General features: G+C 31.7%; 2 protein-coding genes across 5 annotated transcripts; both read right to left on the reverse strand.

Annotated features, from left to right (window-relative positions):
* Positions 1-771: 771 nt before the first annotated feature.
* Positions 772-5,004, reverse strand: LOC148618669 (uncharacterized). Its single transcript, XM_088577802.1, has 4 exons — positions 4,601-5,004; positions 2,721-2,786; positions 2,028-2,230; positions 772-1,572 (listed from the first exon to the last, which is right to left on the reverse strand). Exons 1-4 carry the CDS (start codon positions 4,908-4,910, stop codon positions 1,531-1,533), a joined length of 621 nt encoding a protein of 206 aa, XP_088433928.1. The 5' UTR covers positions 4,911-5,004; the 3' UTR covers positions 772-1,530.
* Positions 5,005-6,570: 1,566 nt separating this feature from the next.
* Positions 6,571-12,545, reverse strand: LOC148618670 (uncharacterized). Of its 4 annotated transcripts, none has more exons than XM_088577806.1 (6): positions 12,415-12,481; positions 10,327-10,421; positions 9,746-9,994; positions 9,099-9,152; positions 8,655-8,740; positions 6,571-8,263 (listed from the first exon to the last, which is right to left on the reverse strand). In XM_088577806.1, exons 3-6 carry the CDS (start codon positions 9,972-9,974, stop codon positions 8,090-8,092), a joined length of 543 nt encoding a protein of 180 aa, XP_088433932.1. In that variant the 5' UTR covers positions 9,975-9,994; positions 10,327-10,421; positions 12,415-12,481; the 3' UTR covers positions 6,571-8,089. The 4 variants fall into 4 exon arrangements, with proteins under 4 accessions (XP_088433932.1, XP_088433930.1, XP_088433933.1 ...); XM_088577804.1 differs by lacking the exon at positions 12,415-12,481 and adding an exon at positions 11,898-11,988; XM_088577807.1 differs by lacking the exon at positions 10,327-10,421 and having other exon boundaries at positions 12,415-12,545.
* Between the last annotated feature and the right edge of the window lie 5,336 nt (positions 12,546-17,881).

Genomic DNA, 17,881 nt, shown 5'->3' on the forward strand with positions numbered 1-17,881 from the left:
TTTCTGCCTAATCTACTTGTAAAAGGAACTACATGTGTATAATAATGAAAAAGATACATACATAGCTAACACACCTACCTATGATGTTGACAATATTATTTTATTGATTTCTCAGATGTCTATGGCTCGTTGCTTTTTTCATGATGTTTGCATGGAACGCACATAGTTTCTTCAGTAAATTAAATATATATTATCCCATAACATGCTAATAACCGAAACAATGGACAACAAATATGAACAGTCAAAACTCAATCTGTAAAGCAGAGACTTGGAGCAACATGATGTTAAACTGGTATAAACGAAATTAATAAAAACCAAGGCTTAACAACATAATATTCATAACCAAAACTTCATGAATAACTTAAAAGGCTTGTAAAATACATACAGAAATTAAATAATACACGAGAAACATGGCGGCACAAAAACTGGGAGTGAGGACCTGTTGCATCCTCTACTTTACTAGAGACACTCAGCGAGTTATGGTGTCAAGTGTGGATTAAAATAACATAATAAATTTACGCCTTTGAGATAAAATCTGTTATCTAAAATCATAATATAGATAGCAACACCATTACAAACAGGTAATTTATGATGCTTACTAAAAACTTTTAACGTTAGACCTTTCTCTTTGCATTGTGGCATCTTTACACTGTACCAATAGTTTATTTAGAAAAAAAAAAAAACAACAAAAAAACAAAACAATCATTGTAAGTAAAAGTCTGTGTTGTATACTGTAATGACTATGCAAGGAATATCACCCGATGCAAGAAATAATACAAAAAAATAACTTTATTTACAGTATTTACAGTATACACATTATTTTACAGTATAAAACCCAGGCAGTGGGTGGCATATAAAAAAATTTGTTTTCAAAACTTTTTCATCTACATGATGTATTTCATACTACATCTTTTTTTCAAAGCTGAATGTTGGTTTTTGATTAAACAGCAACGGTTTTGGAGAAATAAATTATATGGATAGCATGGAAATTCATTGAAAAAAGGAGATAACTCTTTCACCTTGTGCAAAATTTGGTTGGTTTCTTAGGGAAATTAGAATCATTTTCTGAGTCATCTATTGTTGATTTAGAAAAAAAAATGTTTGTACTATTTGACATATATATGATATAAACATTAAATTGGAACATAAAATTCAATGGGATAAAATTTCCACCCATATCATAGGAGCTGCCTGGTTTCTCCATGGACCGTCTCTTAAAACTCCTTTCTTCAATAACACAAACGAGTTATTTTCGTAAGAAATGGAATCAAATTCTAAAACTGGTCATAACTTTTACCAATATGTAGAGAATCTTTTAATTTTGAGTCTAGATTGCAATTAGTTTTTACAGTTTTTTAATATTTAAAAGGTAACCACCAAATAGTGAATTCTGTTCATAAACAGAAATAAGACGCTCAATGTTAATACATTCTGTAAAACTGGCCATAATTCAAAAATGCCAATATCACATAAAGAAGTTTATACGATTTAACAAAATGTTTGGTGATAAGTCTAGCCAATTCTTCGGTTTTACAAGCGTGTAGTAGAATATGAATCTTCGTGTTCTGTGGCCTGCAACAGAAAATAACATATCAAATGAACGACGAGAATCTACAAGGAAACATGTGAATCGTAAAAAAAAAAAACAAAAACAAAAACAAAACAAAACAAAACAAAAAAAAAAACAAAAAAAAAAAAAAAAAAGAAAACCAAACCTTAACCTCAAATACGAACATAATTACACTAAAACAACAAGCAAAGTAGTATTTTGTTTTAGATCATCATATGACATCAGTAGTATTATTCCGGTAAGAAATTCTGTTTTGCATTCCTTAATTGGTGTGCTCGCAATTTTGCTTTAAATTGACCTGCTCAGATTTCCTACTAGAGTAACTGTTTCAAAGTCTACCGTCTAAACAGAGTTTGTATTTTTTAAATCGTTTAATGTATAATTAACATTGATTTTCTTTGCAATGTAAGATTCAAATTCAATTACATTTTATGCATGTTCAGTTATATTGATTTACCTCACTGTTCTGAGTAGACGATTGCAAAGAAGGTAGATCCTCGGTATTAGGTAGTGTTGATCCCAAAATCCCATTTGACTGGGTTTCATCGCTATATGACAAAGGATGACTGCTTGGACATATCTTGTGTTGATCTGGAGCTATTACTTGACTATTACTGACAGGAGTGAATTGTTCAAAGGCAATTGAAACAAGTCTAGATTCTGAACAAAAAGATAACTAGTATGGGGCATGGATATATTTCAATTTAAAATCGTTTAAAATTATTTATTTTAAATCAGATATCAAAAGTATATTTATAAATCCTGCGTGGCTTTTGTCACATTTTGGTATTCATAATTATAACAGGATAAATTGGAATTCAAAATATTTGCAATAAATATCGTTTACACAATATTCTTCTCCAGTTGCAAATAAAAAATTGAAAACGGATATAAAATAAAAACAATACACCATAACCACGTTACCATGGTAAGGAAAGTCTGACTTAAAACCACTCCATAGATTTAAAGTCTGAATTCAAACATGCTATAAATTTAAAAAAAAAGATGAATGAATGATCTTGAACCTTATCTTGATATTATAAATTTCAATTCGCCGAATTTGAATACTTACATCTAACTTTTCCTGTTGTGTATGGCATAGATACATTTGAATATAAATGGAATAAAACGCCATTTTAAAATGCCTTACCTGTAAATATACCTGTAGAGGTTGCACTCTCATAGGCACTATCATTTTCTACGGGAACTCGATTTCCTGAAGAAATATCAAATCGAAATTTTTATTTGACCAACAATTATCAGGCTTTTATATTAAAAACCTTACATAATCGCTTTACCAGAAAACACAAATCTAATTTATCATCTGTGGCAATATCCCTTCAGCACATGCGTATGGAGTTTTCATATCAAAACTCATGCATAAGTTATGGCAGAGCCTTACAATTAGACTTCTAGAACAGGTTAATGTTGCTACAAAATTGAAGTCATCACTGCAGAAGTTTTATTGTCGTCATCATGTACTCGTAGATCGTTATGGTGTATCCATCTGCACCATGAGAACCCATTTGTTCAACGTGTTATATTTTTACCTTCCAATTATGTCTCTCCGGGACATGAACTTTTATAAGCAACTGGATGGGTGTTGAAAAACAGAGGACGCTTACCCTATCGGTGCACCTGGTCCATGCTGCCAGTTTTTAGTGGCCCTAGTTGCTCATTTCCTTTTTTTACTTTGTATGTATTATTTTGTTTATTATATGTTCTTTGATGTGTGTGTCTGTTTTCCCCGCCTGGTTTTTACCACTGGATTACATTCTATTGATTTTCGCTAGAATCTTGGTTCCCTTGATCACTTTAAAAAAAAGACTCAATGAAAAAACAAAAAGCACGAACATTAGTAAAACCTGAGAGATATGGAAGGGTGAGCAGTTCTTGAGATCTATAATAGTTACTTCATATTGTAAACAAGTACTCAGGTTTATGGTGACGACCGTAGAACATTTAAATACAAAAAATACCAATAATATATATATATATATATATAAAGGTCTGAAAAATTCCCAACGATGTTAGAACTGTCAAATTTGCGATGCAAATTTTTGGTCGTTCCCTCCGCGGAACTCGTACTGCTGTGACATCTATGGCAACACCGCCTGCACAAAGTCCAGTGCCCTCGTCCACGCGGCCAGCTAGGCTATATAAAAAATATAGCTTTCGCTGGCCGGGTCATTCCTCCTCGTAGGATTAATCTAGGGCTGTAACTTAGTGGTCTAAGGCGATGGACTTTGTGCAGGCGGTGTTGCCATAGATGTCACAGCTGTACGAGTTCGAGCCCCGGGGATGGAACGACAAAATTTGCATCGCAAATTTGACAGTTCTAACATCGTTGGGAATTTTTCAGACCTTTCTATACGTTTATATATCCTCCCTGTATCAATTTGATCCGATGGAGCAGTGTAGCAAATAGAGTCGTCAAATTATATATATCTGTATGCTGTACTCGTGTTGCTAGGAGTAACTCTCTGATCAACTATACTAGAACAAGCAACATTGAAAAAGATCTTTTATAGGAAGAAAATGGACACGGAGAATGTGTTTTAGAGAAAACCTTTGACAACAAAAATTCAAAATTAATTCATTAGTATACAAGAACAAGCAAATACAGTATACATATTTACATACAAACTCATGGTAGGTACTTTCCTCCAAAAAATATTATCCAGGAACAAAGATCCGACGTGGAAAACGACACACACAACAAAGAACATGACAAATTAGGCAGTTTAGAAAATGCCATATTTTGGCAAAAAGATAAACAGATAGGATGAAACGCACTAAATGCACCATTATATAAATGGAAGAAATTATTTATCATTTTGTCATTATATCAAAGTCCTAAGTGCTCTAATGATGAACATATTTTGACACTCGTTCTCCATTTCTGATTATAAAGGTGAATTATATTTTATCGAAAACAAGAACAATTCCATTTCTATATTTAAAGGTTACAAGGTACGCTGTTCCGAACGATAACAAATAATGTAAATGATATGCATGTGCAATACTTACGTCCACGTTTTTCTCGTTTTACACGCAGTCTAAGACCAAGCTCTTCTGATTTATTGACTATTTCGTCCAAGCGATTTTTTAAATAGTCAACATTCTTTTTAAAATTTGGGATTTCATTTTGAATTACATTTATCTGATTGATTTCCTCCGAATCAGGTTTTATATCCCCACGTTCCACTCTGTCTATCACATTAGAAATGTCTGTAAGCAGCAACCTCGAATTCTCTACAATCCTTGCGATATTGTCTTTGTAACCATTATATTTGGACACAAATTCACTGATTAGTTTTGTGTTATTTACTTCAGCCATTTTGCTCTCACATCTTTGAAAGTGATAGAGCTACTGTTTGATTATGTATATTTTAAGTTAGCCACCCGGACAGATAAGGAAGAAGGCAATACCGACTGAAATTTACTTTCTAAAAATAGAAATACCTTTAATATTGAAGTGAGAAAGACCAATCATATATAAGATTTTAAAAAAAGTCTTATGAAATCAAGATTTACCTTCTAATTTAATGATAGGGATTAATCACAAGATGGTTATTTAAGATTTGATTAGCAGCTTGTTAGAGTATATGTAAGGATACTAACATACACCTACATTATAATCAGAGATCAATGATACGATAAACAAGTAAACAAATAGTCATAGACCAGTATGAAAAAGCAAGAACAAATTTCAACAGGTAAATGTGAACATTCTGAAATAACTTGTGCCAGAAACAATTAACGACAAAACCATCTTTGAAAATGCACATTGGGAAGACTTGGTTAAATAAGGAAGAAAAGTGTGTACTAGGAAGATATGGATGAATGTCCATATTTCAATATATTGATAATGCTTTGCGAGTGCTTTCATTTATCATTATAAATATACACTGTTGATATATTTAAACTTTTGTTGTATTGTAAACTCCCCCTTATTTAGTGCCAATATACAAAACATCTGCAATCTATTGGTAGACATTCATAATTTACCCGTTATTGTTATGCATGTGATATGAACGCTGAACCTCTTGTTGTCTAAAATGACAGGGTTCAGCTTTTATACTCCCATCACAACAGAAATTTTAAGGACGTCATCACAATTTATTAATTGACTGATATGAAGTTTCAATCTTACAATTAAGACATATATCATCAATTAGGTTTCGTCTTTTATCGGATGAACTTGACGCTTACTCCATGCATTATGAAGGGTGCCTGAACACATATTTACCATTCATACAATGCATCCATTTGGACCATGAATACCGATTTGTTCACCGTGTCATAATTTTCCTTTCCTCTATTTCTACCCCGGTTGTAACATTTTATGGGGAACTCGGCGGGTATTTCTAGAAAAGCAGAAGATGCTAGCCCTATCGATGCACCCGACCCATGCTCCAAGTGCATTCCGACTTGCTCATTAATATTCTTGTTTCTTTGTACGTGTTATTTTGGTCTTGTTTTGTTTTATTGTGTGTGTCTAATGTCCCTGTCTAGTCGTTATCCCAGCATTATATTCTTGTGATTACCGATTGAATCATAGTTCCGTTGACTACTCTTAAAAAAAACTTAAATAGCATACGTTTACTGTGATAAAATTCCCCCCAAAAAACCAACATTGACTTGATGTACTTAATGTTGAATTAAATACAGAATGACATCTCATACCTCAATTTGATATTTCACCATTTTTGCGAGTTTTTGAATGCCTTGCTCTTGTATACAAATCTTTTTTTTTTGTATTTAGATTATATTCGTTTGTATTCATCTTATTTTTTTATCTGGAACTTTTTAATGCAACTCTCGAAGATATTCTTCTTATTGACTTTAGTAAAAGGTAATAAAACACACGCACCTTAACATAAATTCGTTTTACATATGAAAATTTGTGTCGGATTTAGAGGGAACATTTACACACACACACACACACACACACACACACACACACACACACACACACATAAACTTAACTCATTCAGTAATTTATTTTATTGTTTATTGTTTTTTGTTAGTGGAAATGACGTATGCATATAAAAAATAATATATATTTAACAATACCAACAACAACATTTTATGTATATTTCATGAAAGTATATGTAATTTCATATGTACATAAAGACACCGTTTCATAAAAGGTAACAATACTAAGTCCTAAAAAATGCATCACTATGAATTAAAATCCACATAGAACAAATAATGAAGCACCACTTTTCGTTCCAATATTTAGCATCAAATTTCGTGTTAGAATATGTCACGAACAAATGTTGTATTATTTAGTTACCGTGACCCAGGAGTGCTTTAATTTCAACGTTTTTCCTCACTTTCGGTAAAAATGTATTATTTTTCTACTATATGAGATCATATTGCTTATTGAATTGAACAGAGATATATAATATTCTCATTTGCAGAGATATGAAACAAAAAATTGAGCAAATCAATTTAATCTGTATGCCTAAAAATAATACTATAAAGCTTACAACTTGAAAGTAACATTGTACATCAATTTTGATAATTTGAATAGTTTGGTTATTTCAATATTTAAATGAGACTGATCAACCCGTAATATTCTGGAAAGTCAAATGACTATCTTCAAAATGGGACTAACAAACTGCGCAAAAGGCTTTAGCTGTTCCTGTATATATATATATTTAATTTTTATGAGCAGTAGGTAAAAATATTACAGCAGAACAAGATATAAGTTACTGGCCCTTGAAACCTGAACATCACTGATTAACCGTAATTTCTTTCTGATGAATTACAGAGTACGCTACAAACCATTTTTCAATATATTGTTCAGGGCTTTGTGACTGCATATGATAAATAAAGTTTTCTGTAATACTAGAAGTAAAGTCAATATTCGACTTACTGACGTGTAAACTGAAACTGTAACTCTTCTCATTGATATTACATTAGTGACACATGTAAAATAGATAGGTATTTATATTCATGTCAAAATATAGTGCATTTACTTGCTGATATATAATGTGTAGAATTGTATTCACCCGAACATAGTCCTTATAATGGTAATCAGTAAGAATTTAATATATATTCTTAGAAGCATCAGTTTGACAGAAAGTTAACTTGTACTGCCGAGTAAAAATGTTCATGTACAGCTCACGTCTTAACATCTTGTGAAAGATTGAAGAAAACTGAATCCTAGCTAATGCGGAACTGTAACATACACAATACATTAGGCAAATAAAATAAGGCATAAATCGATATATTCAACTTCGTCCTCTGGTAAAATTGTAATTATCTCTATACTTTTAGGCAGTGATTGCATAGATTGGATGATGAAATATGAACACAATACTCTGTTTATACTAACGGTTATCATACAAATAAATATTGTAAAATCTTTTATAGACAATTCAATGAATCTATTACGATCAGAATTGTTCATTTAAATTTAACACCCTTTCCTCAGAAATATTCACAATGGCATATCACATGACCACATAATTGCACCACAATTGATTTTTATCGAGTTTTCTCATTTTAGTTGTCATCTGATGAATGCGCAGACAATTGATTTTTTTCCGTACCAGAGGATTCTTCGGGTATGGCATCTGAAAAGATGTTCCTCCGTTCATGTTGGGTTCGTCTATCCAAAACACGTTTTGCTGATCTGTTGAGCATATTTCGCTCAGAGCATGTTATGTCTTTAGTTGCCTAGATTATACACAGAGCATATCGTGTCAAGCATCCAGATTATATTTTCTAAAGTTAATTTTAGACAATATTGAATTTTTAACTTCCTTTATTGAATTTATTAAAATTAAATACTATAGTTATTTTTGGCATTTTATATGTACTAGTACATAGATATAAAACAATCCAAGAACAAGAGACGTTTAAAATCAAAAGAGGAAGTATGTGTTCAAATAAATACGTAATAACTTTAGTTCAATATTGTTTTAAATTTTAAGGAAGATGTACTTTGAAGAAATAATATGGAATGGTTTTGTTGTTAAAATAATTTTACAAGAACAAAACAGTTGTTGAACATGTAAAAGTGGGGACTGTCAGATTTATTTTAAAAGGCAAGAATAATAATGCTTACCTCTGATTGTTCGTCATGTTCCAACGGTAAAGATTGGCTGTGTTCTCCGGTTTCCTGTACTGGAACACTATCTCTTAATGATAAAGCTAAAAGAAATGCACAACACATTACAATTTAAACTTTATATGCTACCGTGATAGTACTTTCAGTCATGAATAATATTTTCGTGTTTTTCTTTTTTAAATCAGTCGTTTTGTGCATTTATATTTCGAGGAATGCATTAGACCTTTGTAGATTTCAGTTGAATTTCATGATAGTGGGTGAATCAATTAGAGAGGACTTCTTTGAGTGAAAATATTTCGTCAGATTGGTAGGTTTTTAACATGCATGTTTCAGATACGCCCATTTATGACTGTCTCTTAGAAAGATTACTTTATAAAATATAACGACTTAGTCTGTATATCTGCAGTTTATAACCTTAAACTACGTCATCATTCAACTTACCTGACGTCCTGCTACCTAAACTAATTCCACTGTCTCTGTCTATTGGTTTGGCCCCTTGATTTAAATAAAATAATGAAGGTGTACAAGCATTTTGCAAAACAATGATCATTGAAAGACAAGAATGCATAAGAACATGATCAGATTATTAAACGTTTACATTGAGGCGAAAAACGTCTATTTTGAAAAACGCATTATTAAAATTTTGAAACAGTTGTTCCCTTTCATTGTTTAACCATAACTTAATGCTAAAATATAAAATCATCCAAAATAAAGAAGATATTTTTTGTACAGATCAGTGTAAAAAACAAATAGATCATATAGTTAAAAAATAAAATATAAAAGCATTTTTAAGAATGGTGTCGTTGAAATTATTTGGTGTACATTAAGAACACTAGCTTAAAACTTTATAATGCATATGTAGGTTAGTGAAGCTGAATGCAGTCAAATCAAGATAATTTGAATGCACTACACACAAAAGTATCTCTTTTCTCCATCCTATCATAGCAACAGTATTTGTAAAAATATATGGTGTGTACGAATGTGAATGCATTTCAGCGTTAACAAGTTCCGGGCAAATGCCTCTAACCTAATATTAACTGCTAAAACATGAAACAAATTCTATATCAATAACAAATTACAAAACCTACCTAAATCATATTTCCTGACCATTAATGCAGGAAGTATTTCTGCAATTGCAATTTTTAAATCTTGAAGATTTTGAATAATAGTTTCGTATGTTTGTAAGTCTTTTATTACACTGTATTCTCCCTTATTGGCCTCACAATCTACTTTTGCGTGCCTCAAACAGACTGCCGTATCTTTAATCTGGGTATTCAGATTCGCAATATCTTGATTTTTTTCAATCCTCTGTGCCATACCCTACTTTGAATTATGACCTACATGTAAATAAAAAGTCAATCGTTATTTTTCATAATTGAAATTATCGAATTTATTTAGAATACAACCTTTATATCAAGGAAGATAACAATAAAGACGGCATATCGCATAACAAGAACGTGATACTAAAATTTATTCAGGAAGTTAAGGCTATATTTGAAAGGAGATAACGTTATTTGTTTTTTTGTTAGCACAGGTAACATCATGATAATAAAAAAGCTTGTGTTTCATAGTGACGATTCTCATATTTTGTATGTAATACTCGATGTATATTAATTACACAAACACACAGTACTATGAAACAATAAAAAAAAATAAAAGTCAAACTCACAGTCAACAACTTTTTAGCATCTACGAAGCAGGCAATTGCTCAGACAGACGGACAATAAATGCTTTAATCAAACAGATGATGACCAATCTGAAAGCCTGAACCACAATAAATAAACAAATTACATTCTTTTGAATAAATAATCTATCCTTGACTTGCGCAATACAACAAATTTAGATAACTGTTTTCCTGGTTTCATAGTGAAACAATATGTATGAGAGTATTTGCCACGCTTTCAAAATTAATCATATTTTCCCGAAATTGGTATTTGAAAGGAAACAACATTTATTTTTAACATTTTGATGTTTTGTAATATTTTTTTTACTTTGTGACTATTTGGACAACATATACTTAAAGTGGATCATGTTAAGTAAGGTAAAAGAAAACCAAGGTTTAGGCAAAATATCAAACAACTGAATATCAACGGACAAAGATTAAGCAACGAAAGTGTTGACAGAAATAACAAAGAGCAACCAAAAATCCACAAAAACATAAATGTCTCCCTCCAATACACAAATCAAAAAGCTAAAAGTTAAGAAGAAACACGGAATCCCCAAAACTGAATTATGGACTAGTTGTGCCAGTGGAATAAGAGACCAATACTATTCTCGTCGAATTTCTTGTCCATGAAAGGGAAAATAAAACATGAACAATCCATCTTAATGGTTGATGAGGATACAAATTAATGATTAAGACGTTCGACTGCTATCAATGTCTTCCTGCATTAATCTTCATGATATAAGTAATACAAGTGAGGTGTGATCATTGATAGTTTGTATGCGTCATGTAGTTAGTGGTTGTTTTTAATCCTGCATTGGATGCATTTCAATACAAGCGCTACCTTTTAAAAAAAAAGATAGCCGACACAGTATTACTTGTTCTTTTTCTTATAATTTTGAACATTTCATTTAGGAAATAACACATGGCACAAAATGTCAATTTTCGATACAGTTCTTTTTTCAAGTGCCACTAGGTTCGCAGTATTTTGGTGAATCGGAAAACAGAATTGCGATCAGGTGAGTTGCGTTTCCATGAAAGAGCGTCTTTAAGGTCAAAGGGTAAAAAGTGAAACTATATCGACCTCGCCGAAAAAGCGTATAGTCATCAACAAAACAACAACAAAAAAAAAACAAACAAACAAACAAACAAACAAACAAAGAAAGAAAGAAAGAAAAAAATAACTGTAACTACTGCTAATTCGTTGTTGGTGTATAGGTGTATATAAGAATTTACATCTACCCAGCTTGGTACAACTGAACTACATAAAAGGGGATCATTTACATTTTTCTATTAATAAGGCAAAAAGTAATCAAATTACTTGCCGGGATGTCTGTGATTTGGATGATGTAGGTCGGGATTTCAATTGTTAGTATATTTCAGAACTAACATTGCATTTTCATATATATCAAGTAATTGTGTATACGCATTAAAACTATACCGGAGATTCAAAAATTCAAACATAAAAAAACGAAATAATATGTATACATTTTATTATCTAACAGTTTTTTTTTGTAAAATCATTATATACGTAACAAATTTGAAGAAAAAAAAATCAATAAAAATAAATAACTTGCATGACTAAATCCTTTATAGAAATGACATAAGATATCAGTTCACTGCTTGTGTATAATTCAAATGAATAGTCAACACCTTAAACTTCCTTGCCTACAATAAAATCTAAATATAGAAAAGGTGTTTCCCTTGCGTCAAACTTATGTCTCTTTGTAGAAAATCTCCGGACGTTTATATAAGGTTTACTAGGCTATTTATAGAAGTAAACATATGTTCTCTAGAAATAATGCAGACTTCCCTAAATGTTGGTATCTTTTTTCCGTATGATTAATGCGAAAGTTATCCCTTGTTCTAATAAAAAATGTCCTTAATCTGTCATAATTCTCAGCAATAAAAATTAATTTCCAATCATAGCGTCTCGTCAAATTAACTGCAACGTCGCTGACGGACAATATTACGTCAGTTATGAAAGACTCGATAGAGCATCATTCATTGTGGTATCTTCTGTCTCAGAAAAAATAGGGAAATATAATCAATGTCTAAGGCAAAAATACCATAAAAGGTTAAAATAAGACATACCGTACAGGACTGCTATTATCCACGCTACCTATAGAACATGTGTGACAAATTTTAAAGGTATAAGTAATTATCGTTACATTTTAAATACAGACTATCTGTCTGTAGAACTTATGAATCGGTTTGTTTCTTAACCTGGCAAGAAATCTTAGAATAAAATAAAGAATGCTCATAATCATTATTATACGACAAACAAACAAACGAACTCAAATTATAAGTGAGCAAATATTAGTGTTATGTATTAAAATATGACTTTGTTTTGATTTTTGTTTATTTGTGTTTTCGACCTTGAGAACACTTGAAATTCGTACAAATAAGCTGTTTTGAAATATGTGGAATATCTAGCATCATAAACGTTCATAAAATCCCCGATTGTGTTTGGGAATGTGTTAATCACTTGATTTCCATTTTTATTTCCTTTAGTGCAATTATAAATCAAACAAAACATCTATATATTTGTTACAAGTGGGAATATTATTTCCCTGTTTTATTAAATCGAATTATCTTTTATGAGATAATGAAGATTTGTATTTATTTCTTTTAAATCAATATCATTTCTTCTATCGCCTAAGGCAAAAATGAAAAAAAATCATTGTATTAAATATTCATTGAAGCGTAACATATATTTGCAAAGACCAGACTAATTTATACACATCGTTTGTTACAAAAGTAACGTAATTGTCAAATACTGTAAATGTATTAATTTTCACGGTTTCTAATTTTCGTGGATTCTGTCAAGTTAACAAATTTGCAGGTATAAATTTTCGAGATTTAAAAAATGATAGGGGTTTTAAAGTGTAAAAAATCAGTTCGCGGATATCATTTCTTGCGCTTTTCTGTCCACCGCGAAAACATCGAAAATTGATACACCGCAAAAATTAATACGCACATTCATTTCTTGTTCAAATGCCTACTTAAAATTTATATTCCTCATAACATATATTTATTACTTTTATTTCCGTATTGTCAACCTTCATTTCATCTGTGGCAACATCCCTTCAGCACCTGCGTATGGATTTTTCATATCACAACTCCTACGTTATGCCACAGCATGTCGTAACTACGCAGATGTTTTGTATCGCCCTAGACTTCTTACCATTAGGCTTCTGGAACAGGGTTATGTTGCTATAGTCATCACTGCAGTTTAATGTTCGTCGTCATGAGCTCGTGGATCGTTACGATGGATCCATATGCGCCATGAAAACCGATTTATTCAACGTGTCATAGTTTTCCTCTCCTCGTTTGTCTACCCCGGACTTCACCTTTTATGAGCAACTCGGTGGGTGTTTCTAGAAAGGGAGAGGACGTTTACCCTACCGATAAACTGGTCCAAGTTTTTTTTGTGGTCCGAGTTGCTCATTTATTTTTGTTTCTCTCTACGTATTATTTTTTTTTATTTCATGATTTAGTTGTGTGTATATGTTTTTCAGTCAAATCTTGGTTCACTTGTTTACCCTTCTTCATTATAATCATTTTGCTATGTCTAAATAACAATAACTGTTAGAATAAAAGATACTGTTCATTATGTTTATGCGTTATTAAAGTAACAACAAGAAGAGCATGGTATAACAAAGAACAGCAATCCACAATCCAGGACGTTCTTTCAATTGGTAGTCCTCGGTTTGAAAATTATCTCTATCCAACCTACTTCAAAGAATTTGTCTCCCTTGAATCGTGACCGTCGTCTCGAATTAGACAATAAAGGAACGCACAGAACTAAATTCTAAGACAAACGTGACGACTTTAATCTACACGCTGGCAATTCCAAGAGCCTCGTTCATTATTTCGCAGCTATCCCGTTTTGCATATTTTCTTGTATGTGGCAAGGGACTCAGTACTATAAGAACTAAGATATGTTTCCAAGGACAAAGGATTCGTCGTGTTCGTCTTTGTGCGTAAATTGATTTTTTTTACTTTCTCCTCGTTTTTACCATTGATTTCTCTCTCTAACATTCCCCCTTTAGTGATTCTTTGGTATTTCGCATTTCTCACTATAATATATAAACTTTTTGCATGAAATAATTTTCTAATATACTTGATACCAACTTTTTTGCTTGAAATGAAGTACGAAAATTTCGACATATTTATTATGATTGATACTCTTCTATTTACTATACGGGGTTATTTTTATAACAACTGAAAAGTCCTATCTGGGAATTTTAATCGAATTGGGAATCGAAGAATGGAGTTTATTTATCATTACACGAATCACATGAATAATAAATCTTCATGAAGAAACATAAACTTATTCATTTGAATTAAACCCCCACATTGATCGGGATTCAGAAATCTTGTTCATGGTGAGAATAGATTGTAAAGCTTTTATGTTTATAAGATGTAGGACAAAGAATAAACTTGTAATGATCCCCAATGGAAAGTCTTGTACAGATTTCTCACTTCCTGATGAAGCATAAATCGGTAAAGTGATTATTTTTAAAAAAAAACGATATGGTCATGCAATAAAAGGGATAAAATACTATTCTTTAAGTATTTAAATCTGTACTAAAAAGAATATAATATTCTTTGCACACATCCAGTTTATGAATTGATAAAAGATACGCATGAGACCGAGTTTGAAAAGATTGGTTTAAGAGAATATGTGTTCTGGTCCTGATAAATTCTGCTATCACTCAGTTCAAAGAAACTTTATTCAGTTATATTTATAGACTAACAAGCATTATAAACTGTCATTTTCTCTGATATAGCAACAAAATATTTCATCTATAACAGAATTATTAACTGTTACTATTGCATTAACCAATTGAAGCAACGGGTTATCTTGTCAGAAACCAGATCTTATCTATCAATTTATACTATTTATGTGTATACTAACAATCCACAAAAATACAAAGCAAACACCTTACGTTTTGTTTACACTTTTACATTTATTCTAAACTGTAACACTTAATATTTTCACGCAACCATGTTTCTGGTTAATATTAATAATTCATGAAGCTTTAGATATCCCTGCTTTTGCTTTTGTTTTGCTCCCCTAGCTTTTTTACTTGCAGACATAAAAGGTTTGACAATCGTATTCACTCACTGACACTTGTTTAACTGTTAAATACCCTTCCACAAAAGACGCGGGTATGTCATTCATAATATGGAAAACATGGACGTAGGAAGCAACTTCGGGCTATAAATTAAAGGAATGATCAAGTGAAATTTTTTTGTAAAGGGTTGTTTATGTTTCAATACAGTAATTTAATGATGATTTGTTGTCTGGCGTAAAATCGTTTGGTTAGATCCTTTAATCTCAGTTTCCGCTATATAGATGACGTATTATCTTTAAACAATCCTAATTTCGGTAATTTGATACAACGCTTCTACCCCAAAGAACTTGAGATGAAGGATACTACAGACACTGTGAAGTCAGCCTCATATCTTGACCTACACTTAAAAATCAATGGTAAAGGAAAACTATTGACCAAACTTTACGACAAACGTGATGACTTTTCATTCAGAATTATCAACTTTCCTTTCATCTGTGGCAATATCCCTTCAGTACCTGTGTATGGAGTGTTCATATCACAACTCATACTTTATGCCAGAGCCTGCCGAAACTACGCAAACTTTTTGTTTCGCGCTAAAACTCTAACTAATAGGCTTCTGGAACAGGGTTATGTTGCTACAAGATTGAACTCATCACTACAGAAGTTTTATAGTCGTCATCATGAACTCGTGGATCGTTACGATGTATCCATCTGCACCATGAAAACTGATTTATTTAACGGGTCATAGTTTTCCTTTCCTCGTTTGTCTACCCCGGACTTGACTTTTTATGAGCAACTCGGCGGGTGTTTCTAGAAAAGCAGAGAACGCTTACCCTACCGGTGACCCTGGTCCATGCTCCCAGTTTTTAGTGGAGTCCGAGTTGCTCATTTACTTTTGTTACTTTGTAGGTATGATTTTAGTTACTTTATGTTCTTTGTTGTGTATGTCTGTTTTCCGTGTCTGGTCTTTGTCCCTGGATTATTTTATTGGGCATATAGTAATACAATAATGTTTTGAATACTGTTTCCAATCATTAAAGAGAAGAAAGTTAAGTTGATGCATGACAAAAAATGTTTTAAATTGGAGAAAAATAATTTCCATTAAACTCTTTTTTATAAAAATATGTAAGTTGACTTTAAATGTATCGTAAGTGAAAATTTTCGTTATGTTATCTCAATATTGTATGACTCGATACTGAACTCTAAATCGCCCTGGGATGAAATTCATCAATTTAAATGTTTAATACCCATAATAAAACTACAATAAGGAAGTTTCAGATGTCATTATTTCAGCTCGATTTTGAAAAGGTCATACTAAAAGTAATATAGGAAAAGGTAAAGAAAGTTATGTAGGTGTACTATTACACAATTGCATTGAATTTGATTTTATTTGGTTCAATTCCTGTTGCGGTAATGGCTACATATAGTTTGCGCATTTTTTTCTCTTTAGGCTTGCAGTTTTACATATTTATTTACATTATTTATCAACACCACCTGATATCACATTTCTAGTCATAGAGGTGTATTAGTTTCAAAGCTGTGAAAAAAAATGTCTCACGCTATTTTTTACGATGAACTTCGTAAAATAGTTACATATTTTTTTATGATCAAAATACAATATAAAAAATATGTGTGCAAACAAAATAATAATAAATATTAGTAATAGAAAAAATAATAATGTAACAATTATAATAATTAATAGTAATAATAACAATATATAATTAAAAACAAATTGATGAAGACTTTTAAAGAAATTACACTTTGATGACTTTTTTTAAATAACGACACGACAACACATTACTGATCAACATCTTTTGACTGTGGAAAGGCGCATGTCTGCGGTGTGGGTTTTACTAGTTGTATAAGGTCTTAACCACCCACCTTAATGCAATGTAAAAGCTGCACTGAAAGAAAAAAAACACAACCTGAAATTCACTCACTAAGGTACCCAATTCTTCTTGATGAAATACCTCAATTTACAACAAATTAAAATAGACAAAATGAGATATCCAAGTAAAAAACGCTTGTAGTTCCTGAAAGCTAGCCCAGAATATATTATAGAATGACATTACCATTGGAATTACCGGCATTATAAATTATCAGTCACTACTCTTCCAGTAGAATAGTGACCAAACGGCAGTCATTGGGTCGTACTAGTATTAAAGTTAATCGAATTAATAATGTGTAAATTTAAATATTGCTCATATGGCAGATTATCTATATCATTGAGCATTTCCCCTTTTTTATCATTTAATATTTATTGGAATATTTTGTCTAAATAAAGTAAAAATCACATTCCATCCACCGTTACTTTTTATGAGCAACTCGGCGGGTGTTTCTAGAAAAGCAGAGGACGCTTACCCTACCGGTGCACCTGGTCCATGCTCCCAGTTTTTATTGGAGTTCGAGTTGCTCATTTACTTTTGTTACTTTGTATGTATGATTTTAGTTACTTTATGTTCTTTGTTGTGTATGTC

Source organism: Perna viridis, chromosome 4 (assembly GCF_037379345.1).
Source record: "Perna viridis isolate PV_CMFRI_1.1 ecotype Kerala chromosome 4, ASM3737934v1, whole genome shotgun sequence".
NCBI lineage: Eukaryota > Metazoa > Mollusca > Bivalvia > Mytilida > Mytilidae > Perna > Perna viridis.